Source organism: Branchiostoma belcheri, unplaced genomic scaffold, assembly GCF_001625305.1.
Source record: "Branchiostoma belcheri isolate BF01 breed outbred unplaced genomic scaffold, Haploidv18h27 scaffold89, whole genome shotgun sequence".
NCBI classification, from domain to species: Eukaryota; Metazoa; Chordata; class Leptocardii; order Amphioxiformes; family Branchiostomatidae; genus Branchiostoma; species Branchiostoma belcheri.
The window spans coordinates 1,089,516-1,115,688 of record NW_017804564.1 but is presented as its reverse complement, the minus strand read 5'-3'; the positions used below and the strand labels follow the sequence as shown (position 1 = coordinate 1,115,688).

Below are 26,173 nucleotides of genomic sequence, written 5' to 3'. Positions count from 1 at the left end.
GTCATGTTCAGCTCGGCTGCGATGCGAGGAGCCGACTGGAGCTGGATTAGGATGCATCGCTACGGTCGGCAGCAGAGTCGTGAGAAAGTGCTGACGGTGTGACGGGAGGTTAAACCCCTGTCACACACTCAGAAACTTCCCCTGAACACCAGCCGACTGAGGTTGGCTGAGGTTCGGGAGACTAGATGTAGGCCACGCCTATCTTTCTGTACGAATCGACTCGAATTTGAGTTAAATTTGATTAAAAAATCAAAGCCAAGCAAGGTTGCTTGAAGTTCGGGAGCAGTCTGGCCAGATTTAGGCCACGCCTATCTTTTATACACGAATTGACTCGAATTTGAGTTAAATTTGATTAAAAAATCAAAGCCGACCAAGGTTGGCTGAAGTTCGGGAACAGTCTGACCAGATTTAGGCCACGCCGACCCTTTTATATGAATCGAATCGCATTTGAGTTAAATTTGATTCAAAATCTGACTGCCTTCAACGCTCCGATCTAATTCCGAAAACCAAGCAAACATGGTCGAACCTCCCATCCTCACCCGAATGTTTTAAAGATTTTTAAACATTCTGCTCTCGCAGTCGAACAGTAGCCGACCTTGCCGAACACCAGCCGACCTTGTCCCGACCTACTCCCGACCATGGTCGGGGGGAGTTAGCCTAGTGTCCAGGAAGCAATATTCGGCTACGTGTGTGACAAGGGGTGCGGCAGGTTGCATGGCATACACAGGCCAATCTGTATGAATCGTGACCAGAACCGTGGATCGTTAAACCTACACCTCCCCTTGAACCATGGACGTGCAATCCACCGTGACATGTCCTTACCTCACCTTAGACAATATCAGCACGGCTTAATCAGTGTTCGCTCGCGACTAAACTTCACGTCCAAAGCATGGCAATGTTTTATGCACCTGAAAATTTGGTACCACAAAACTGAAGACTCAGCTAGTGCCATCCAATCGTTCTACAGACGGGTTAATAATTACATCTTTACTTCAGTACAAAATCAATATCAGATGTGAGCACAAGTTCATCGTTCAATATATTCTACGATTTCTGGCGCTTAGACATTCTTCATGTATTTCCTGTGAGAACAGACTAAGATTTTCTATTAATATTTTATTTTTTTATTCGTTTCTTTTGAATCTTTGTTATTATATTTCAATTTTTTATATTTTTTAGCAACTAGGCATCCATGCATGCATTCATGTGTTCACAGTATAAGATTTACTTATATTTTGACTTTTTAAATTCTTTATTAAAACCTTTTAATTATCTTCTCATTTCCTAGATTCTAGCACCTAGGCATCCTTATATGTATTCATGTGTTCACAGTATAAGATTTACTAATATTCTATTTTTTTAGTCGTTTATTTCTGTTTTTAAGTATTTTTCTAGTTTGTAGAACCAAGGTGCCCTTATATGTATTCCTGTGTGCACAGTGTAAGTCCTGTCACATCCTCCAATGTAATTGAATTTCTATGTGGGATCAACTCAGGCAGATTCTGTTAAAGAAGGGGTCAGAAAACCTATTCCGAGCATCGTGATACTTTCAGAATTCCATCTTAGGGCCAAATTCCTCTTCACTCCAGTTCAAACAAGTCGCACATAACCTCTGGTGCGGGGCGATTGTGGATGTCTGTCTGCTCTCTATATTCATAGAAGCAGAATTGAAGGAATAAAGGATACATATGGCGGCTCTATAAGCGTTCATCTCTCTCTGCTAGGTTCAATCTGGCTCGGCACTAAAGAGTGATTCGATCCTTCCTTATACATAACTTCTGTGGCAGGTTTACTGGCGATCGTATAACACGCGCACGCCGGCCATACCGGCTAACATCGATTTCTCGTTTATGATGGAGAAACCGACAAATTATTCATTTCCAAAAAATCGTTTGTTCCTTATGAGTACGTCTTATTCTTTGTCGAGTACTACTCTGAGTAAGAGGACACTCTTAACGACATGGTTGGCAGAATATTTTCATCTTTGTTTCTTGATTTTAAATTCCTGTAGACACGTGACTTCGTTCCCTGGAAGTAATTATTCATTTCAAAAAATCATTTGTTCCTTATGAGTACGTCTTATTCTTCGTCGAGTACTATTCTGAGTAAGAGGACACTCTTAACGACATGGTTGGAATTCCTTGAATATTTTCATCTCTGTGTTATTTGATTTTAAATTCCTGTAGACACATAACTTCGTTCCTGAGGAAAATTATTCATTTCAAAAAATCGTTTGTTCCTTATGAGTACGTCTTATTCTTTGCTGAAAGACTGTGAGTAAGGGGATACGACATGGTTGGAAGAATATTTTCATCCTGTAGACATGTAACTTCGTTCCCTAGAAGTAATTATTCATTTCAAAAAATCGTTTGTTGCATATGAGTACGTCTTATTCTTTGCTGAAAGACTGCGAGTAAGGGGAGACGACATGGTTGGAAGAATATATTCATCCTATAGACACGTACCTTCGCCCTCTAGAAGAAGTAATTATTCATTTAAAAAAATCGTTTGTTCCTTTGGAGTACGTCTTATTTTGTCAAACCACTGCAAGTAAGATGATCCTCTCAACGACATGGTTGGAAGAATATTTTCATCTCTGTGTTACTTGATTTTAAATTCCTGTAGACACGTAACTTCGTTCCCTACGAGAAGAAAATCATTCATTGCAAACTTCACTTGTTCCTCTGGTGCACGTTTTATTCTTTGTAGAACTACTTCGAGTGAGGGGATACTCTTAACGACATGCATATATATGGTTGAAAGAACATTTTCATCTTTGTGTTATATATTTAAATTCCTTTAGACACGTAAAGAAGCCGTCTAGAAGATTGTTTGACGAATTATTCTAGGTAAAATGAGATTAAAGCTCTGACAGAGTTATTATATTTATTTCGAGTTCCTCTCCTTCAAAATGAAGTCGTTTAGACAGGTGAATTATGTCTAAATATAGCATAGAAGGCCAGGTTTATGATTTCAGGTTCACGTAACTTTATATACGTTTGGAATAGGCTATGCGAATTTAATGGCGCATTTGCTTTAACCGTATCGGAAGAGGTAATTTTGTAAGCCTGTATCTCCGCGTTCCTTACTGCCGCTATTACCGGGTCTGTCTGTGAAACGGTGATTCTGCCGCCCAAATTGCTGCAATCCCAGCTGCGGCGAGCCGCTCCGCTTAGAAATCCCCTCAGCTCGAGATAGTTTTTCCGTGAATAGACATCAATAACTTACGAAGGTTGCAATGGAAGGTAAATGAATCATCGTGCTCCGCGTGTCACTTAGCTCTAATCTATCACCACTGATCGAAGCTTTAACCGTTTTATCTTCGGGCCCTTCTGAGTGTGGGTCATTGTTTGACCAGTACGAAATGTGTTCCTACTTTCCACAATCATTGCCTATCGACTGGAGAAAGCTCTGTTAGGCGGTGGCGGTAATGCCTGCCCGCGAGGGAATATCAGATTTGATATTGGGTGTGCGCCGGGGTTTCTTTCCAATAAAAACAATAATTACGCCGGGAGCAGAGGAGGTAAATTGTTTGCCCTTCAAGTTCGCCCCAGCGAACCCTGATAAATAATTGATCCGAGATCAGGCAGAGTTACTCTTTCTGGTTCCGCAGTTCAAGTGGAAACGACGCTTCCCTGGAGTTGGAAATATGACACCGCCATCATTATCTTATTCAAGTCATTCACACGTAGTCGGTTGGGATCAGGGTGTCCTGTGCCTGTTATGGCATCAATGTCTCCGCGGAGGACGTGGTGTTTTATTGACGTTATTTCGATTGTTAAAAGTACAAGTAGAAATGAATAGCAAAGTTCTTTGATCACAACGGTTTAACATTTATTTTTATGAACCGACGTTTCGATGACCGTCTGTCATCTTCATCAGGGCAATTCTGACTGGTTTGCTGATGAAAGTACTTACGGATACAATTAGAAATATTTGAAAATGATGTTAGTGCGCAACGTTAAAATGCTGATTGGTTGTAGTTGGTTAAGAAGTTACACCTATAAATTTGCATTAAATGTGTTTTTGATGTCGTCATTACGTGACTGTAATTACGAAAAAAGGTCCAATTTTACCCGGTAAACTTCTAAGTTTATCATCCAGCATTGCATGCAACGGTACGTCATAGGATTGTGTAAATGTGCAATGTCTCCTTTTTTTGTTATTGTTGTATCTATTTGTAGCATTTCGGTAAATATCTGGATCCAGAACAATATTTGCGGGTTTATTTTCTTCTCAGACTATTCTAAAAAAAAAACTGCCTCCCACCTACATTTGGAAGCCGCGAGAACCCTGGCAGCTGCAGACCTCATCATTATCTAGCCTAAGTTCATTTGTCTGTCAAAAGCCTAATTACTTCATTTTCTGGCATGTGAATCTAATGATGTGATGAACTGAACACTAACATTCCCATACCAGGTGCAGCACTGGTGTCAGTCTCCTTTGCTACACTTTTAATAACGTCTCCAATCCACCAGACCCCCCTCCAACTCCCTAGATGAATCCCAATTTAGATTAAATTGCAGATGAGAACTGCAAATCTACCATAACCACCTGTGTTAGACAATGTAGGTGCAGAATTTTGCCGATAGTGATCATCACCAGCGCTTCTCCTGTCGCACAGAAGAGAGTTGTGGTCTCCAGAACATCCTTCATGATTACCAGTAAACGAGTTGGCGAGTGGCCCGAATCCGGGTCTGAATGGGTGTTCAGCCAGTCGGAACTCCTGACCGATGTGTATCGCTAATTGTGTACTCTGGACGATAAGTGCTCGGGACGCACAAGTAAAACATCTCGTCAGCGCGTGCCCGAGTGGTCTGATTGGGAAGCCCAGCCTTAAGTGCTTTCCCCTAATCACTCACCGTCTTTAAATTAAACGCATGACCAGCATTACAATCATAGGGGGAGAGTGGCGCGGTTCTTTCTGCGGTTTCGAGTCGATCGAAAAGGTGATTGTGGATTGGCTTTTACATCGCGATTCAAGACGCGGTTTCGAAATTGACTACCTAAGATAAAGAACTCTGACAGTAATTTCTTTACTATAAACTACTTAGTATTCAATGCTGCTGTAGGGTTACTAGGAATACAGTGTATTTGTTCAGTGGTTAAGGGTTCGAATCTCGATTTCAACGTGCAAGAATCGGTAGTTAGTGGCCATAAGTTATTCCACGTGACATGTATTGACTGTAACACTCGGAGGATTTATTGATGTTCCAGACTAATAATACTAGAAGCTTCTCAAGCTACAGTGGTATTTTGATTCTCTTTAACCTCATGTCCTGCCATCAACGTCCATTGCTAAGTGTGGTAAGCCAAAATCCCCATCATCTATATCTATTCTCTATCATAACGGTTATCTGAAGACCACAGTCCACAGTATTTGTAATAAGGGAGTTAAACAGTAACTAAAATATACACTTTAAAGAGCCAGGTCCAAAGCTATATTGAGAATCAAATTAACCTCTAGTGTTGATGACAAACACAGATGACACCGTATTCTATTCATCTGTCGCCTGATGTTCTTATTCTTCCCACAGTAGATCAAAGTACTTTGGAGTAGTTGTAATCAAAGGAATCAAACAGTACCTAATATATAAACTTTAATAAACCAGGTCTGTAATTAATAATTTGACAGACCGCAACCAAAGCTTTACTGTGAATCAAATTAACCTCTTGATGACATACACAGATGACACCTCATTCTATTCATCTGTCGCCTGATGTTGTTATTCTCCACACAACTATTTTTGGGAAGTTGTAATTAGGGAATCAAAATATACACTTTAAAGAGCAAGGTCTGTAATTAATAATTTGACAGATCGTGACTAAATTAACCTCCAGTGTTGATGACATCTGTTCATCTGTCGCTTGATGTTGATATTCTCAACACAACTCCACGAGACGGGCGGTGATCAAGTCTGTCATTCCCAGACGACAACACTTCCAGTTCTGCCCTTTCCTAAGGCCATTTTTATTTGATTTTATGGATGACATCCGCACGCGCATGAGTTTTCGTCCGTTTTCAAAAAAAAAGTTTTCGACCATACTGTAAATCGTACAAAGTAGCTGCAAAATGAGGAAATACATGCCGTAAATTGAAAAAAAATATTGGAAAACGATACTTATATCACAAATGCCAAAAATGAATGCCAAAATACGTTCCAAAGGACAAGAAGAAAATGAGAAGGAATGAAAAGGAAGAGTCTATTATTCACCATGACATTAAATAAAATATTACTCTGTGTATTTAGTCATTTATTCAACCTTCTTTCCAACCTAGATTTCATTATGAATGAAAGGCAACTTTTAAGGCAACTTTTTTTGCCAATTTTTTTTTCGCACGCTCACATCAGCTTTGGGGTTCCCAGAGGATGTCATCCATATAATCAAATCAACATGGCCTAAGTGCTACATTCCTGTGAAGTTATTGGATGATGAATGAGAACTGCCAGAACTTTCCCGGTGATATTTCCTGCGTCTGGCACCTTGCGATGATTGACATTTTGTGCCCTAAAAATCGATGGAATGTTGTCAAAATTCGGACGAGTTTCCCCAGACCATATCTTCATGTGTCACATGCATTTCACCGTCCAACCTCCAGAAAGTCTAGAAGTAGATAGAAAGAAGGTCAGGGACTTTGTGGAAAGAAAATTAACAAAGTTTACCGTTTGCAAGTAAAGGGACATCATGTTGTTAGAATTTGAAAGAGCTTCTCAGTCCATATCTTCAGCTGTCACATGCATTTTACCGTTCAACCGCCAGAAAGCCTAGAGTAGATAGAAGGCCAGGGAATTTGTGGAAAGAAAGTAAACAAAGTCTACCTTTTGATCACATGAATAAAGATGAAACGTTGCCAGCATTTGCCATCATCAGATGCCAAATGCATTTCACCGTTCACAAAAACCTCCGGAAAGCGTAGAAGTAGATAGAAAGAAGGCCAAGGACCTTGTGGAAAAAAGTACACATGTACAAAGTCTACCGTTTGTAAGTAATGGAACATCTTAACCAAAGCACCATATGATCACTTGAATAAAGATGAAATGTCTCAGAATTTGGGTGAGTTTCCCAGCCCATATCTTCAGATGCCACTTACATTTCATTGTTCAACAAAACCTACAGAAATACCAGAATTAGCTAGCGAGAGGGTCAAGGATCCCGGTGAAGAGAAAGCAAACAAAATCCACCATCCCAACCAAACCATTTTATGGTCACTAATGAATAAGGATGAATTTGGAAGAGTTTGGAAGAGTTTCACAGACTATATCTTCAGATGCCAAATGTATCACACTGTTCAGAAAGCACACAACTAGCTAGAAAGACGGTCGATGATCCTTTTGGAGGGAAAGCAAACAAAGTCAGTTTTTGCGAGTAAAGGGACTCCGTATGATCACTAATGAATAAAGAAAATGATAAGGTGTTTTATCTTCCCCAAGTCTCCAACAATAGAAGGGCGTTTAATTGCTTATCGCGGCTGAGTTGTAAATTGTGTGGAGTTTATGGGAGTTTCCGTCTCTGCATCTAGAATAGCACAGTAAAAGGTTTTAAGACCAGAGAGATTAAGTGCACTGTACTCACAGGTTTATAGACAGAGGGCTTATAGACAAGATAAAATCTTTCTTCCCATGATTTTTACGATAATTAAAGTGCAGCATAGCAATGAAATGGCGACGTTAAAAGTTGATGATGGCGTCGTCACATGCATGTCAGTGAAGTTTAAAAACTCTTATCTTGTATCAAACCTTCGCCCCGTTTTACTGGAAGTTGATTGATTGTGACGACGAGATCTAACGACTAATCTAGGCTTAGACGGTTTGTGAGGTAATCGTAGCAATGTATATTGTCAAGTAGTTATCATCGTAGCATTATTAATTACGACAAGCTATTTTCCAGCAAGGTAATAAATACGACTGACTAGTAGTTTTCAGGTCGGAAGGAATAGTGATGATAAGTCGGCCATTTTCCGGAAAGACAGTTACGGTCGGCCATTGTGGGGAAAGACAGGTACGGTTGGTATTTTCCCAGAATGGCAGGCACAGTCGGATACTTCAGGAAGTGTGTCATCAACCATACTAAACACTGTTATGAAACTTACTGATTAGAGTAAAGGCAGAGTGCTTGACTCAGAACCAAGAGGTCCCGGGTTCAAGTCCTGACATGCCACCGATCTCGTGCCCTAAGGAAAGGCACTTAACACGACTTTTCTGACTTAACTCAAGTGAACATGAGTATCGTCCTGTCCTGTATTTGTCCTCTGCGTTGGTGGCGGCATAAAATAAGTTGAAATAGCTTGAATGTGCCGTCACCAGGTCCAGTCGTAAAATGTTGGAATAAAAAAAAACTATTGAGTAGCCCCCGTCTTCATTCGAGGGTAGCCTTCTTACGAGTTGGGATGATTGTACTAATAAAATGTTTGCTTACTGTATGCCAGTTCTCATTGTAAAAAAAATTGTCCTTCTACTCAAGCGTTCAAGTAACCGTGTACAATATGAACGAACACACGCTGACATGAGTGATGACAAGAACCCTCCTCACCATTGAGAAGATTCTAATCACCGGGCCTTATGGCCAGCATACGGCTGTTAGATCGGGAATTGGTGCATGAAAGGCTTGGAGACTGCAAAATATCGACAGGAATATATCGAGAGTTCTTCTGTACAAATAGCTCCTTGTCATCACTTTTCTTCTGGTGCCAAAGCCGTACCAATGCCAAATAATGCTTACGTGGCCGCCAACTTATAATGGGTACTAAGTCGTCATTATATACCTGTGAGGTGCATAGTCTATTCAAGGCACCATGCGTTGCTGCATTGGGAATACGTCCTTCACATCTGCATAGATTTCTTGGGTGGCTCAAGTGCTTACTTTTACTGATAGCCCGTTTTTATCACTTTTTGTTCGACGTCAATAATGAAAGTGTTTATGAGCCATTACACGTTAATCCTGCCCAGTAGTGCTGGCAGCAGCGCATCGAAAAACCATGTGCATGTCCTGATGGATAGTACAATGTTTATCTTACGTTTATGAATAGCTTGTTCTATCCTTTTTCCTTCGACGCTAGTGCTGTACAGTTACATGAGAGTGACTGTGTGCTAATAAACGTTACGCCTGCCCAATAGCATTGTTGACATCCCTAGATCATACATATCCTTGAGCCTGGTGTGGCGGAGGCGGGGTCCCTCGCCCAGTTCAAATCTGGACTGGCGAGGACCCTGCTGCATTGAGTCGCCCCTACACGTCTTGTATATATGTATATATATATGTCCTACTAACACACTAAATGCACTGTCTTGTCCTTTACACCAACAGACTCAGTTATTACGTTCCGTAGTGTCCCCTCCTTTAGTTGCCCTTGTTTTTACTTGTACCGGTCACTTGTTTTGTAATTAACAACATGTGCAGCTGCTAGTAATCCAATGTCAATATTGGGCTCAGCAGTACTTAAGATGATGATGATGATCCTAATATATAATAATGGCTCCAAAATTTTCATCTTTGTTTTTGTCGTTTTTATTTCAACGCCAGCGCTGTACCAGTACCAATAGTAAGCAACAGACATGCCCTGCAGTATTGGTTACATCTCTAGATTATAAATATTCTGATAACTCCAATGTTCATCTTTATAAATGGCTTGCTATTGCCATTATATTGATCGCAATGGCACGATAATAAACAGTCATTCATTCATACATATCACTTTTCTTTCATGTCGAATGCTGAAAAAACGCAAGGGAAAGCTTGTAACTTTAACACCCTACAGTTTTGGCCGCATCTCTAGATCATAAATATATTCCGATACTATGGCTCTAGTGGATATCTTTATAAATGGCTTGTTATTATCTCTTTTGTTTCAAGTCAAATGCAGTACAAGCACCAGGGACTGCTTATGTGCCAGTAACGCTAAACCCACCCTACAGTATTGGCTGCATCTCTAGATCATAAATATATTCTGATACTATGGCTCTAGTGGATATCTTTATAAATGGCTTGTTATTATCTCTTTTGTTTCAAGTCAAATACTGAACAAACGCAGGTAGTACTCATATGCCTGTAAAATTTAGCCCATCCCACAGTCTTGGCCGCATCTCTAGATCATACATATATTCTGATACTATGGCTCTAGTGGATATCTTTATAAATGGCTTGCTATTATCTCTTTTGTTTCAAGTCAAATGCTGAACAAACGCAGGGAGTACTTATGTGCCAGTAACGCTAAACCCTCCCTAAAGTATTGGCCGCATCTCTACATCATAAATATATACTGATACTATGGCTCTAGTGTTTATCTTTATAAATGGCTTGTTATTATCACTTTTGTTTCAAGTCAAATACTGAACAAACGCAGGTAGTACTCATATGCCTGTAAAATTAAGCCCATCCCACAGTCTTGGCCGCATCTCTAGATCATACATATATTCTGATACTATGGCTCTAGTGGATATCTTTATAAATGGCGTGCTATTATCTCTTTTGTTTCAAGTCAAATGCTGTACAAACACCAGGGACTGCTTATGTGTCAGTAACATTAAACCTACCCTACAGTATTGGCCGCATCTCTAGATCATACATATATTCTGATACTATGGCTCTAGTGGATATCTTTATAAATGGCTTGTTACTATCTCTTTTGTTTCAAGTCAAATGCTGTACAAACGCCAGGGACTGCTTATGTGTCAGTAAAATTAAACCCACCCTACAGTGGCCGCATCTCTAGATCATAAATATATACTGATACTTTTATCTTTATAAATGGCTTGTTACTATCTCTTTTGTTTCAAGTCAAATGCAGTACAAACTCCCGGGACAGCTTATGTGCCAGTAACGCTAAACCCACCCGACAGTATTGGCCGCTTCACAAGAAGATCAAACGTTGGTGTTACACGGGCTGACGAGTTCTCCAATGGCAGAGATTACCATCACTGATCCTCCTGGATAACGCCAGGCGTTAGAAAGGCTATAATGGAGCGAGGCTGAAAGTACATTTATAAAATAACGTGCCTGGGGACGCGTGTGTTGAATGCGAACTTTTGCATGCCAGTACTGACCTCGCACTTAACAAGATGGTTTAATAAGGTCATAGATTCAATTATAACAATATTGCTATAACTGAACTTGTATTATATGGAGAACTGTTTGTAAACTACAAGCTTTTATATTAGCGAAGTTGGTCGTCGTGGGGTCTTATGGCGTAATGACAGAGCGTTCGGCTCGGAACCGAACCCGAACCCAAGGGCACCGATCTTGTGCCCTTGGGAAAGGCAGTTCATACGAATTTTCTCGCTTTACTCAGGTGAAAATGAGAACGTCCCTTGTCCGCTCATGTGTTTGTCTGCGTTGGTGGCGGCATACAAAGAAGTTGACAAAACTGGAGCGTGCCGTCACCATGTCTTGTCATAAATGTTGGAATAGAAAAAAGACGTTGGCCTTAGAAGTTTTTTTAAAATTCAGAACCTTTTTTGCTTCTTTGCAGTGTGTGGAGCCTCCGGAGTCAACCTAACTCTACCGGAAGTGACGTACGGCACCCTGGGAGACCCCGTGACCCTCCCCGCCACCTTCAGCACCGACAGGAGGGTCATGAACATCGCCTGGTACAAACTGGACCCCAGAGAACCGACTTCCCGCACGCAGATCTTCTCCTACTACCCTCCTCTCCAGACCAGGGAGTCGTACGGAGATTACGTCGGCAGGACTTCTCTAGAGGACCAGGCGTCCCTCAGGATCGCCCGCACCAAACCGGCAGACGAGGGGAAGTACATCCTGTCTGTGTCTGTGGAGGGGGTCGGCAGCAGCGAGGGGCAGGTCCAACTCTTCCTTATGGGTACGCTAATGTCAGATTTTATCGCAGCTACTTTATATGGGCCTTTAAATCCATGTATTACATGCAACAGGTGTAAGGTGGGCATTCCTATTATCAAGTAGAAATTATTTTCAAAGCAATAAAGTACTTCCAAAGTCTTTGGGTGATCCTATAGCCTTCTTCAGGGTGTTTGACTCACTTCACGCACCTAATATTGCGACAACGTGATCAGAAGCGGGTCAGAGGTGTCTGGAAGCTTGCACTGATATCTATAGCGTATACTACTCATGTGGGGGGTCTAAATCTACTTTACTGAGAATCATGGGCTTTACTAGTTGTACATGTATGGTACCCATTAAATTATGTCATGTGATTGTTTCCTTCAATGTGTTTCAGACCAGTTTAAAAACAACATGTTCTGTCAGATATATGTTCTGTTCTCTCTCTGACCAGTCCCCCCTACACTGAGGGTAGGCCCGTCCAACCCTTACGTCACCGCCTGGGGGAAGCCAGCTCTGCTGACATGCGCAGTGCAGGGCGCCAAGCCGAACGTGACGTCACTGCACTGGGAGAAGAACGGCGTGACGATTGACACGTCAGGGTCTCACACCAAGTTCGTCGGAGGGACCCTACAGAGACCCGCCCTGCACATACGTCACGTGGGCAGGGCAGACTCCGGCGTGTACGCATGCGTGGCTGATCACGTGGTCACCGTCGTCAGAGCCAGCCTGGCCCTGAATGTGTACTGTAAGGAGTTTAAAATTGTTATCTATCAGTAGCCTCTACCAGCTGCAGGCTTGGGGAGGCGTCTGCAAAGAGTAGAAATCGGCCAAATAGAGGGATAAGCATGCCAAGGGAGTTTGTTCTTTGAGAGAACATTTCGACGCACCCCAACGGACAAACTCCCTTGGCATGCTTATCTCTCTATTTGGCCGATTTCTACTCTTTCCAGCCGCCTCCCCAAGCCTGGTAGAGGCTAATCTATCAGCATGTCGGCAGAACGTACTGAGCCTGCGCAAAACCCTGTTTTTTCGCGGTTTTCGTTGGATTTTTGCAGCAGAATTTGCCTGTTGCAGAGGATATCATTTTCGACACAACATTTGGAAACTACAGACGAGATGTTAACCTTATACACGCAAGTACGACCTTATAATATAAGTTATATGACACGCAAGTACGACCTTATAATATAAGTTATATGAGACGTTCTACTGAAGTGCTATGCAAAATACATTACGGATTTCGCGCAGGCGCAATACGTTCTACCGACGTGCTTTATCTATCAAAACGTCCTGCGTATTTCTATCAAGCTGTCTTTGTCAGATAAGACCTAAACACCGTACATTCGCGCGTTAGTTTACGATAATTGCTTGCATATTAGATAAAGAGCTACAAATAGGCATCGCCTAACGCTGTTATCAAGTTACCATTTCCAGATAAGACTTACACGACCTGACAAACGTACGTGAGGGAAGGGACATTTCACAATAATGACATACATTATAAATGTGCAGGTCTGAGTATTTATGATGGGTACGCGTAAAATCAATCTCAACCTATCAGTGGCGAGGCGTGTTCATTACATGCCCTACTGACAAGCCTGATAAATTATACACACGCCTCTCAATTCCAGTCATCGCTTGCAGATAAAGTATTCAGCGTTAATACTCACATTCGTCTCCGTTTGTCGTGCATCATGTCAGCTATAAGCCCGATGACAGTCGCCTACGGTATAAAACACACACATACGTAGCCTCCATAGCATGCCCAAAACTGGGGGTCTTCAGGGTCTTTGGGAGCTTTTATGTGCTATTTTCTGACTGTATATAGACAATATAGCCGGACTGATTGAATTATCCCCGTTAATTCATTTGTTCATTATTATTTTATTTTATTTCGTTATTATATTTATTAATTTATTAATTCCGTCAACTAGATAATGCAAGGGAAAGAAGAGCCTAAAAATATGACCGCCACTACATTTCAGTACTCGTGACACCCATTTGCAATCGAAGAAGCTTCGACATGTTATTAGCCTAGGTGCTGACGGTATCACTTGACGGCACACTGCTGTTGAAACCTAATTCCTGGGCAGTTTCTGCACGGAAAGCTACAATCTGATTTGTTCCTCATTGCCCAATGCCAGTCCCTGTTACCTCAACTGTCAGCTTTGGTTGGCGGCAGTGATTGGTAGCCTTGTTAGCTGTTCCTTGCTGATAACGTGATTAGTGCTATTGTTAGCCGTCCGCGGGACAGAAGAGCCGTCTCATTAACGCCAACCGCGGGCCCAAAGACTGTGTCTTACCGCTCCGGCTTGTCAGTGCCGCCTCAGTCCCGTCCATTAGCGCGCTAAATCAACTTTACCCTGCCATTAAGCCTGGAGAACTTCACCGCTTATCAGTTCACGTGCGCGCGCGCTGAGACTGACGGCGGTATCGGACGGGGAAAGTTGGGGTCGATGAGGCTCTAAGGATCATCGATCCGACCCCGCGGATAATCTGGCCGTGAACCGTAATCCTATCTGCGCGAGGATCAATGTTAGCGTATACTGCAGCTGCGGTACGATTGATGCTCTCCTGATGCCTAGGTCACATTTCCAAACCGGGGCCCGGCCGGGCTGTTTGTATGAACGAAAAACTAACAATTCATATCAAGAATATAAAGAAATAATGCCCATGATTATTAACCGTAATCCTATCTCTGCGCGGATCAATGTTAGCGTATACTGCAGCTGCGGTACGATTGATACTGTCCTGAACCGGCCGGACGAAGGGCAATGTGCGTGTGTGTAACCTCCGTAGCAGGCTTATAGAACTGGGGGTTTGGTGGTCTTCGGCTGTTTTCTGATTAGCCCAGTTCTAAAAAAACAGATAGAGAATTACAGAGGCGCGAGAGTGAATTAATTTCATAACTTCCTATCTATGCACGCACATATAAACTTGCTATCAACTCGAAGGGTGCTGATACCTCCTGCACTTGTGATATTAATTTGCACTTGAAACGTCGTTGACAATATTTTATATACATTTTATGTAATGGTTTATTTCTATTCTAATCGCTTAATATGACGTTTTATACTATTAATGTGATGCCCCAATGTCAATTCAGCCTCTGGCTGCCATTTTTGGGACAGTGTTGTTGTGTTTTAATGCAAAATAAACCATTGATATAAGTATTAGTATGTCAGACTCGGTGACAGCGACGGTGTCCGCGCCACATCACTGACTGACACTAATGTACGCTGCCTGTTCTTTGAGCTTTGAGCTCCTTCGATCCTTTTTTTTTTAATTTTTTTTCAGATCCATCGTCAGTCCTGAGCATTTCTGACTCCGTGACGGCCACGGTGTCTGACCACATCACCCTACAGTGCGTGGCGGACGGAAACCCCCCTCCCAACATCACCTGGTCACGTGACGGGGTGTGGCTGCCCAGCACCACCAGCCGCCTGACCAGGTAGCAGAACACGGTTTTCGCCCTATGGAGATTTCTATAGTTAAGGTAGCAGAGCACAGTTTTCACCCTATGGGGATTTCTATAGTTAAGGACCCCATGTTTGAGAAGAAGGCACAAACTACAAAATATCTAGAAACCAAAAAAATCCTGTCGGCGTATCTGCTCGTAACGTACACTTTGAAATGACCTGTACTGCATCCTGAATCTACCTTCTACCGAAGACTCTCCTACTCGCACGGTCGCATTACGTATATCTGCATCTTACGTCATATCCGTGATATTTACTAGGCATTATGGGAAGTGTGAAAGTCATGAATTAATACTGTGTTCTGCGACCCCCAGGGACGCCTGGACCTCCACCCTGCAGCTGCGTGACGTCACCGTCAACGACAGCGGCACCTACTGGTGCAGGACCAGCAACCGTGTGGGGAGGGGGGCGTCAAGGTCACTGCAGGTCACCATCAGAGGTAAGCAAGTACAATCTGTTATAATTTTCTTAGTTCTTTTATTGTTAGTTAGGTGTCTTAATGTTTGAATATAATTTGTTTTTAATTTGGTATTCTGCACAGGGCACGTCCGCTTGGTGCCACCGCTGTAAAGATGACGAATAAAGTTCAAAGTGCAAGAGATGTAATATGATATTCTAGTCACCGCACGGCATAATAAACTATGTGCGTACCTCAAGGTCATGTTGTAGGTCTCAAGGTCAGATTCAGATCAATATCGAGGGTACTGCTATTCGATATTTGTCTGCCGAAACTTCAGTGGTTTTCTAGATGTCGAAAAGTTGAAATAGTGCATGGCGCTAAGACTAAATGGCCCCCATGCATTACAGCTGAGTGTGTGAATTAAAAGTCGTTTAAGGTTTGCTCTAATCGCTTCCGTGCAGGTAAATGGACCCTCTCTGGCTGGCCAACTCCTCTGGCCTATTAAATCCCCTTTTTTCGCCCATTCCTACTATCTCTTCAGCCTGCAAAAGAGTCTGGTGAAGCCTCTGCCAGGCAGCGCGGATCGCCAGAAAAATAGTAGAAATCGGCCGAAATAAAGGGATAGTACGAGTATACCAGAGAAGATTTGGCCTAATAGAAGATCGCAAATTGGAACTTCTATGGCCCGGGATCTTCTTTGGTATACTATCCCTTTATTTCGGCCAATTTCTAGTAATTTTCCAGCGATCCGAGGTGAATAGCAGAGGCTAGTCTGGTTCACACTTAATCGCTTCTGGCGTTGCCTTACAGAGTCCCGACTGGGCATTGGCATCTCCACCCTAGCGGTTGTAGTTGGTGCTACAGACAGCGTCCTGGCGATCGTGGTGTGCGTCGCGCTCTCCACCTACATCGTGCGCAGGCGGCAGCTCCAGTGTGGCAAGAAGCGGATCCCTGTTTATCCCAAGACGGCCAGACAACAGGCAAATCGCACGGAAGGACCAACAGAGCACTCACCGGCTTACGCAGCGGCGACGCCCTACGTCGGAACGCCCGCTACGTCACCCCACGACGTCACGACGCGTTACGTACCCACGCCCGTTACGTCAGGCTACGTCACAAGGCCTACGTCATCACCACACGTAACTACACCCGGTACGTGACCTTATGTAACGAAATTAAGCACGATAGTAAATTAAAACCAGGTACACACGTACGCGTTGAGTATTATCATAAATTTGCATCAGGAATGGACGAGCAATTATCATCGATATTGAAAATTACATTAAAGACACAATGTTAGAAAGTGTGATGATAATTAGTTAATAAAGGTTTTATATGACTGAATACTGATTCAAGTCAATCAAAGCCATGATAAAGAATACGTTTTATTTATCTATTTATTTATGACGTTATTTTGTTAACATCCAACAGACAAGCCCACGAACGGAACGCCTTGCAATGGGGGAGTCAACACAATCCGGAGGACTCTGGGACAGAAAGGTTTGTCTCTCATAAGAACACAATATTCACGATATGATCTAGTAGTGCATTCGCCATACTGTTTGCTCCGAGCAGATCTTTGGGTGACTGTGATACAGTATCAAATTGGCAAGACAGTTTCAAATTGGCCAGGCAATATCCCATACGGTGGCCAATGGCTACAGGCGGCCAATATGGACTTTACTTGCTCCAGAGAATCTGCTTGGAGGTCAGAATTTCCTTTTGTATCTGTGAAAGGTTTGTCTCCCATAAGACTATAACCTTCATGGTATGCTCTAGTAGTATCGCTGTACTGTTTGCTATCAAAAGCCAGAAACTTCCTTATGTATCTGTGAAACGCTCTCTGCATCGCCTTTAGAGGTAAGATGGTCGCTTATGCATGCAGCCCCCCGGCCATACATGTACATGCGGTAAGGATGATCATTAACCCCTCAGTAGGAGACCACAGCGCGCATGTAGATGTACCAAAGGTTGGACTGACAATTCTGTGGGCAGGACTGATTATCGTTCCCTGGAGGAATTTGAGTAGCTTCGTATCCTGTCTGTTCTTATCATCTACTGCATTGCTGCCCTCCTACTGTATTATTCTAAACCTTACACAGAAAGACATCAAGAGCAGAACAGAGATACCGTAATGTGTTTTAAAGCGTGGCCATTATCTGTTCTGTCTGTAACATAAACGATGCGAAGTCATGAAGATCATGGCCACCGAAAGTGATGATAAAACATTAAGGCAATCTTAAACTTTTTTGCGGTGTTACAGATAAACGCTATGCCCGTGTCGTGTTCTTACTGTTGTTGATGCGGGTACGGGAGTATTTCTTTTGGGGGGCTGAGCTGTAGGCTTGTTTGTGTATGTGTATGTTTGCCCGAACAGCAAGTGGGAGAGGGAAATATTGACAGACAGAATGACAGATCAAAAAAGGTCAGACACAGTAAATGGGATGAACGTGCCGGTCACGAAAAGCCAGAATACTTCTTCGAAGTTTGAGATCTCCAATTTCTTAATTCTTATTGTTTTGTTTCGTAGAAAGGCGGCATGCCCGTGCCGTATACTCCTACTTGCCGCGAGAGGAAAACGAGTTACGCCTGGAGGTGGATGACGTCATCGAGGTTCTGGAGGGGGAAGATGGCGGCTGGTGCTTGGGTTACCTGAGGGGCAGGATAGGCCTGTTCCCCTCCAACTACGTCAGATTCTCCTTCTCACCAAAAGGTGAAGAATTCCACCAGAATATGAAAGTCACGGCACGACTTTGTAGACGAAAACAGCCGCCATGTTGGAGGGTAGACTTCATCCAAGATGGCGGCTGGTCATTCACTGTGCCATGTTTTCCCAACATGCAAGCAGAGGCAAAATCAGGCACTTAAAATCAACTATCCATGGTTAGCACATACCACATACCATGTCATTGGACTTAAACCACGCACTTAAACAAGAGCTACTTGTTTTAACATTACTGGTCATTGTTGAATCTTCACAATTCTATGAGTGAAACCGTATAGCTTAAACTACATCCAGTCGCATCTACTGTGATGTGCCGTTTTGGTAATTAAAATTTTTCACACACCTGCTTTCTGACAACTGGAACATAATTCAGTCACTCCGTCCCCAGCGGCAAGACCAATAAACCGGTGTCATTATACAGTAAACACCTGAGAGGACGGGGGAACAGACGTGCGTGTTTTATCCATGAGATACGCCCGAAGCACAGTCCTGTCCTCATGTACCAGACATGACACCATACAGCCCAGCATGTTTAAATCATTAGTAAGACTAGGATATTGCTGTCACTTGGTCTGCGCGTCAAAACGCCATTAGGAATCTTACGGGAATCCAATAATAAAAGAGGGAATCTATTCTTGTAGGAATCTATTTTGAGTTTACGAATTTCGTAGCTAAAGGAACGATTTTCGTGTAGATGTTTCTGACTTTACATGGATGTAAATATCGACGATAGAATATGATGAAGAATGACTCTAGTACTGGACAACATGTCTGGTTGGTAAGTTAATGGCATAGATAATGGCAGCCATCAGCTGGCAGCATAGACGGTTAAATGTAGTCATTTTGATTTCAGAGGTGTCTGTTTTGTCGCACCTTTGATTCTACACCACTTACTACAGTATACAAGTTGTGGTTTGCAAGTCAGACACTTAGAAATAAGCCAAATAAAAGGCCAACAAATCATTATACGACATCGACCTTTGAAAGAATTTATCGTGTGCATGTTTTAATGTACGTTGTGCCAATGGCAGAAATTGCTACTTACTTTTCTGATGCAGAATAAACCATATATGTATCTTCACATCACGTTAAGATTGCGAGAATGTTACCCTCATATCCCTGCCCCTTGGCTGTGAACCCCCAGCGCTAGCGCTCTAAGCGTAAAGCAAAGAATAAGTACACGATACGTAGAAGATTCTTCTTCATGGTCTTACGAGACCGATGAAATGCCTACTACAGTTAGAGAATGCCCACAGGTGAATTGAATAAAGCATGGTTGGATCAAGGAGGCTCAATACATGATGATTTTAAACCTCTTTGGTTACATAACGTATTTTTGTGATAAGAATCAGATCTGGAAGATTGTTATTCTCATTTTCTCTGTCTCGTTATTCCATCTCCAGCTCTCCGCATCGGGACGAGCCACCGGACGCCTGCAGTAGGGAGTTCCTCACCGCAACTCGGCAGCCTATAGCACTGGTCCTGCCGATGGGGGAACACACTAACATCCACCGCCTTGCGGCAAACTTTGGGATTACACCGGCAGCCTATAACATATTGAATGTGCAATGCTACCACTCACATCTGCTTTTTGGTAATCTTTGAAAGTACAGTGTGAGATTCCTTCATCCTGCGGCGCCCGATGAACAGCTATGTGTGTGGCAGCCTGTAAGACCGACTTTTACCATGGAAACCATCGCCATCGGGCTTTCACACTATGTCTTGTGTATTTGGCTAAAGATCTACAGACTCTCACATAGCACATCCTTCAAATGTCTGCAACTTCAAGAGAAAACCTGCACGACAGGCACTCTTGGAGACTCCGTCGGTACAAGGATTGCTTTCCAAGACGGATGACTTCAATCTCCCCCAAACATCGATGGACATTCTTGTGGTGTTCTCGGCTATGAAAGAACCGCTGCTTATGCCGCTAAGACGTCGATGTGCTCGTGGAATCCGCGCTGTCAAAACGTACTCAATGCCCGATGCTTCTTCATGGTCACCATCCAAGCTGAGGCAGACATGAGAAGTAAGTAAGTCATGATAAACTACTTGGCTGTTTACATTGATGCATCCTTCGTCAGACGCGTCTTTGGAATCTTTTAACGTACTTCTGCTTCTGAATAAGTGACTTACAATAATCGTCAAACATCCCGAATGAGCTATATCCAAAGATATGCTAAGATAACCATCGAAACTTTTTCTTAAGTGCCTGAACGTAATGGAAAAATCATTACACAAATCTTTTCTCCGTTTTCCTTCAGGGTACCCTTCAACACGTCATCTGTCAGACTTATGCCGGATCGTGGAAGTCTGGAATTGGAGGTCCTGAATGTACGGGCATGAATGAGCGCCAGGCGAACAGTAAACCTGGTGTCCTCTCGGATATGGTTTTCGTTTTGAAAGTGGCGACCTACAGACGACTTAGGAGCTATATCGGCTTTCAATATCTGCACCATTAAACCGACGCCTTATCATGGCTTACTTGCCAAGAACTTCTCAGTCGTTACAGATGGTTACGTACAGTGTATCATATCCACTCGCCGTTGGGTATCATAAATTCGTATATCTTCGGAGATTACTTCTGAAGTAAGAAGTGTATAGAAGATATTTTTATGATGGAAACTGAGTAGCTAATCGCTAAGCTCTCTAGTCTGTGCGCATATGTCTTGGTTTATCGGGTGGGTGATTCGTCCGGAGGGCTGGCTGAAGCTGTTGCCATCCATAGAAGGGTGCGCGTTCATAAGGCGCTACAACGCACGTATCTTGTGCATCTACCACACATGCCATTTATATAACCTTTCATGTAAGCCTGCAATCTGTTAATGCCGTTTTCTTTTCAATAAAAGTCTCACACATATGATAGCTATTTTCCATTATGCAATCTCTTATTTAATGAAAACCAATGGAACTAAATTTTTGCGCAACAGACATAAGTATGCTATGGAATACAGTTGATTTAACTTACTGCATGCATTGAAAAACTTATTAGAAAACTTACTGCCCTGAAATGCTTTGGGCGCCCTTAAGGCTTTGGTTGCAAATAATTTTGTTTTGATATTCTACAAGACCAAGGCTGTATATTTTGCCCCAATAAAAACACGTTTTCCTTCTTGCAGTTCATAAAATGCAGCTGTATCTTATATATGTTCATTTGGTAATTTACTGTAATCCTGGAGAGCATGCAGAAAATGCTCTCAAAAAGGGGAAGAACAAAAATATGCACATTTTTCTTGCCGTGTGGGAGTGGAGCAAATGTGAAGCCCCCTGCCGTAAACTTGAGGAAATGCAACACATTGCTTTGCTCTGTGACACTTGAAATCAATTCAAGGGCTTGAAGAGCGACATATCCGCTTGTTTTGGTATTAAAGCTATACATCATTACAGAGGCTTGGCGTTTTGAATCATTCTTTCTTGCTCGTAGCGAACTTAAACCTCTATTTTATTACAAAAGCAGAACAAATATCATGGTTTTAAAATAAGCACCCCAATTATTCGCGGCTGGTAAGTACTTAAGTATATATACAACTTGCTTGGTAGACAATATTCTTATATGTATACACAATTGAATCACATTTATAATCAGTAAATTCCTAAACCATTCACCTTATCTTACTTACCTTAGTGTTCCTTACTTCAGCATTAACCTTATTTAGACATAGCAGCTATTACGTTACACACCAACATCTGACATCCCCATCATACAAGCCTTTAGGGTGTTGGACACAGCATCTTTCCTCTAACACAGATTCGAATACTTACAACAAACTGGAAACGACGCTGTGTCTTTTCAATTATTCCCTTAATGACCCAATCAGAGTCCTAACTTTAAGACTCTGCAAGACTTTGCTTGCTGATTACTGCTTCGTGTACACGTATCTGCTGCCATTGCCGCTAGGAATCTGCTCTATTTTGTGCAACAACAGCCTCTTTGTCACCCTGTTTATATGTTATAATTACAAATACATACATTTCAAACCTTCAGAGAAGTTACTACAGGACGTCGTCCATGAGCTAGTTATTGGTTAATATGCAATTCCAAATCAGTACCGAGTTTAGTTAGCACAAACTATCTCATTACAAACATCATCATCAGGCAAGTTGATATCATCGGTTTCAGACTGGTTTGGAGCAGAGCTTTGTGTAAGTCTGACTGGGAACGTACCCATGCTAGCAGGTGGATGACATAAGGCAAACAAATCAACCTGTCGCCTCTTACTTTCTGCATACATCCACAATTCCACATACGATATGCTATTTGCCACTGTCTTTGAGACTTTTGTCATGATTACTCCCACGTACAACCTTGCTGTGACGTTTAAGGCGGACATATAACCCATACCAGAACGGTGCCCACGCTAGTCTTACTACCGCTAAGGCCACACTGGCTTAATCTTATGGATGGCATTCTCTGAATAAAAAACAACAACATCCAGACAATAAAAATGCTGCTAAACCTCATGTGGTTTAGCAGCATTTTTATTGTCTGGATGTTGTATTCATGTATACAAAGCTGCTATTGTGAATTTGTGGTAGTACATGTATATAGCGCCTTTTACGAAAAGCCGGCACATGCTGGCCTTTTGTGGAATATATGCGGCAAAACAGAACATCCTGGATGGACATGGCTTCGACCGCTCCCTTGATGCTTGCGGTTGATAAATGAGTCAGCACTGTACTTGAGTTCCGTGGAGCTTCGGCAGCCTGTGTGCCATCCTCTGTACGTACTACTGGCTTACTATTTTTGCTAGTTACCATGGACTACGGAGGATGGCACCCAGGCAAGAGCGTCGTCATCGGTGTTTTTTAGAATATCCAAAAATCAATGCGCGCACGGATGTCATCCATAAAATCAAATCTGATTCAGTGTGGCCTAACTAAGATCTTTACATCTACACGGGAAAAGCGAAGTCCGGTGACGTGTCCTCCGCGGTTCGAAACTGCGACCTGCGCAGGTCTCGTCTGGTGCACTTGGGACACGGGCGGTTCTCCGTACGACACTTGGCGTGGTACACAGCCTTACACCGATCACACTGCGGAAAAATGTGTTTCTTAGTGCCCTTACCTTCAGTTTACCTTCAGTTTGTTTTATTTGTAGATCGGCTGGTCACTTGTTTTGTAATTAACACACGTTCAGCTGCTAGTAATTTAATTCCTATTGGGCTAAGCAGTATGAAAGAAGAAGAAGAAAGTCCTTAACCAGTAGCACACTGTAGTGGCCATTTGGCTAGCAAGTGTCTATTGGTTACGGTGTTAGACAGCAGGGAGAAGGTTGAACATGCAACAGTTACTGTTTGCTTGTCTCCATGCAAAGACTACACTACCGGTAGCGCACGTAAGAAACCTTTCCAGTGACGTTCATTTTTGGCACAACAGCCACGATTTGAACTACAACCTCAGTTTAAGTTTATAAAAAAATCACCTTGCATTACGCAACACAGACGTATGAAAAACGTTGATATTCTTGTAAGGTCTTCAAGGTAAGGAACCAGTAGACTATGCATGCCAATATTGGGTGCTTGCCACTTGACATCATGCCAGCACTGCATTACATAATATAACTGCCCTATTTTACACCACTCATATACTCTTGCTTTGTGTACTTACCCTGACGGTGGAGTCTGTCTCAAATGGGTAGATGGGATTTGGACTATTGCACACCTCACACAGAAACCCTTTCTGGCTGCACAACTGGGGGAAGGCATGGTAAAAGAGTTACAACTTTACCGACTTCACTTTTTTTGATATTGTAAGGAGTAAATATAAACTAGTCTAGCACCCGGTCCATTAATTCTCAGTCTTTGACTGATAGTCACTCTCAAACGTTTAACACATCAAGATATTTATAATAGTATTGCTTTTTAAAGATTGCATTTTGTATTGAGCGTTGTATTAATGGTACAAAGAGTTATATGTAATGGTCCAAAGTGTTATATATAATTATAGATAATGGTCCAAAGGGTTATGTATAATTATGTATAACAGTCCAAAGGGTTATGTATAATTATGTATAACTGTCCTAAGGGTTGTGTATAATTATGTATAATACCAAAATTATTATATATAATTATATATAATTATAGTATAATTATGTATAATTTGACTATTCCCAACGGACTCATCAACGCTTTCCGCATATTCATTAACACCTGATATGTTACCATAAAAAGTATTAAGACTTGGGTTAAGCGTTTGGGATTTATGGGCGGGAGTCCATAATTAAAACGTTTTTCCATAATTATATCGCGGCTCGTTTTAGATTTCATTTTGAGACATGTCATGGTTTCTGTAATGTATGTGTGCCAAAAGTATTGTGTTGTTGTGATCCAAATTATATCACATCCAAAAACATTGCTCTTCCTTGTTCCCTAAGAACTAGACATTTATCTAAGACAGAATACATGATTGTGTTCATTACCTGGCACTTGTAGACGTGTTTGGTCGCGTGTTTGACAACCTTCTTCAGGTGCTGCTGAAGCTGTCCTGACGTCACCTGCAGCAAGTCCTGAACACACAATAGACTTTGTACATAGGGTAGAAGCTCCTCCTGGTAGCTGTTAATGGCACTGTAGTTCTGCATACACACACTGTACGGATTTCTTATGTAGGCTAGAGGAACTGCAATAGTACTGTACTGTACTTCTGTCTTACCCTTAATTTTGATTTTGATCCTTTCCTTGTAAATTACATGGTATGCTTCATCAAAATTCAAAAGCCTACTAGTAGTAACTCAAGTGTTATGTGGATATTACATGGTCATAATATTATGTACAAATACATAGTCACTTGTATGTACAATGTTATATACAAGTCTCCCTGACTTACAACAACTGAGTAAAGGTGGATCCTGTCCAGCATGTAGTCCTTGGGCCAAACTCTGGAACAAAAGGGAAAGGTACAGACATAAGAAAATTTTACTGGAAATGCCTAGTAGACATACTACAGAGTAATGCTATCCTCCTAGCAACAATGTTCGAATCTGTAGACAAGACCTTGTTCATTTGCTGAGCAAAAGGCTTTTTGCTTGCAAACTCAAGGAATGATGACAGTCAGTTGAACCAAGGAGGTATAAAGTTGAAAAATCTTCAGAGCTGACAGACTATCACTATCAGGTTGTGTTGTACCTTTTCCTGAGATCCTCAGCGACTGACTGGTTACAGGTGAACAGGTATGCCTTCACGTACTTCAGCTGCAGCCGCAGGGTCTAAGGAACAATATGAGGACATACAGTGACGTTCTATTAATATCACTATCCAATGCCTTTACAGACTTTCAATTTTACAAGTCAATCTTCTGGAGAAATCCAATCTTGATTAAAGCAATCACTATAAGTACTGTGTAATCTGACTGACATATTTCAATTAAATCCTTAAGAAAAAGTCATTTTTACCTTAGACTGTAATCTTAGTTTGATTTCTGATATCTTTCCTTGACCCCTACCACCTGATATTCCTGTCTGCCATCTCACCTTGACCTCTCACCTTGACCTCTGTGCCCTCTCACCTTGACCTCTCACCTTGACATCTGCCCTCTTACCTTGACCTCTCACCTTGACATCTGCCCTCTTACCTTGACCTCTGTCATCTCACCCTGACCTCTGGCCTCTCACCTTGACCTCTGCCCTCTTACCTTGACCTCTGCCATCTCCTTGATGTAGGTGTAGATGTCAGGGTTGCACTCCTCCAGGTTGATGAGTGGTTCCTCCTCCACTTGTAACAGGAACAGCTTTGTGCTGTGGGCAACTGGACACAACAGACATCAGATATTTTGCAG

At 42.2% G+C, this 26,173-nt stretch overlaps 2 protein-coding genes across 2 annotated transcripts in view; one reads left to right on the top strand and one right to left on the bottom strand.

The window, feature by feature from the left end:
* LOC109487488 (hemicentin-1-like) overlaps window positions 1-19,874 on the top strand; it is a 97,703-nt gene extending 77,829 nt beyond the window's left edge. The window contains exons 8-15 of the mRNA XM_019791476.1: window positions 11,477-11,815; window positions 12,248-12,541; window positions 15,094-15,247; window positions 15,590-15,714; window positions 16,486-16,827; window positions 17,107-17,175; window positions 18,206-18,388; window positions 19,804-19,874. Coding sequence (XP_019647035.1) covers window positions 11,477-11,815; window positions 12,248-12,541; window positions 15,094-15,247; window positions 15,590-15,714; window positions 16,486-16,827; window positions 17,107-17,175; window positions 18,206-18,388; window positions 19,804-19,874 — 1,577 coding nt within the window. The remainder of the gene's footprint in view (window positions 1-11,476; window positions 11,816-12,247; window positions 12,542-15,093; window positions 15,248-15,589; window positions 15,715-16,485; window positions 16,828-17,106; window positions 17,176-18,205; window positions 18,389-19,803) is intronic.
* A 3,334-nt stretch (window positions 19,875-23,208) lies between these two features.
* On the bottom strand, window positions 23,209-26,138 carry LOC109487534 (pleckstrin homology domain-containing family M member 3-like). The gene is made up of 6 exons (XM_019791549.1): window positions 26,030-26,138; window positions 25,525-25,604; window positions 25,226-25,277; window positions 24,819-24,905; window positions 24,008-24,091; window positions 23,209-23,433 (listed from the first exon to the last, which is right to left on the bottom strand). Exons 1-6 carry the CDS (start codon window positions 26,042-26,044, stop codon window positions 23,293-23,295), a joined length of 459 nt encoding a protein of 152 aa, XP_019647108.1. The 5' UTR covers window positions 26,045-26,138; the 3' UTR covers window positions 23,209-23,292.
* Window positions 26,139-26,173: the final 35 nt, after the last annotated feature.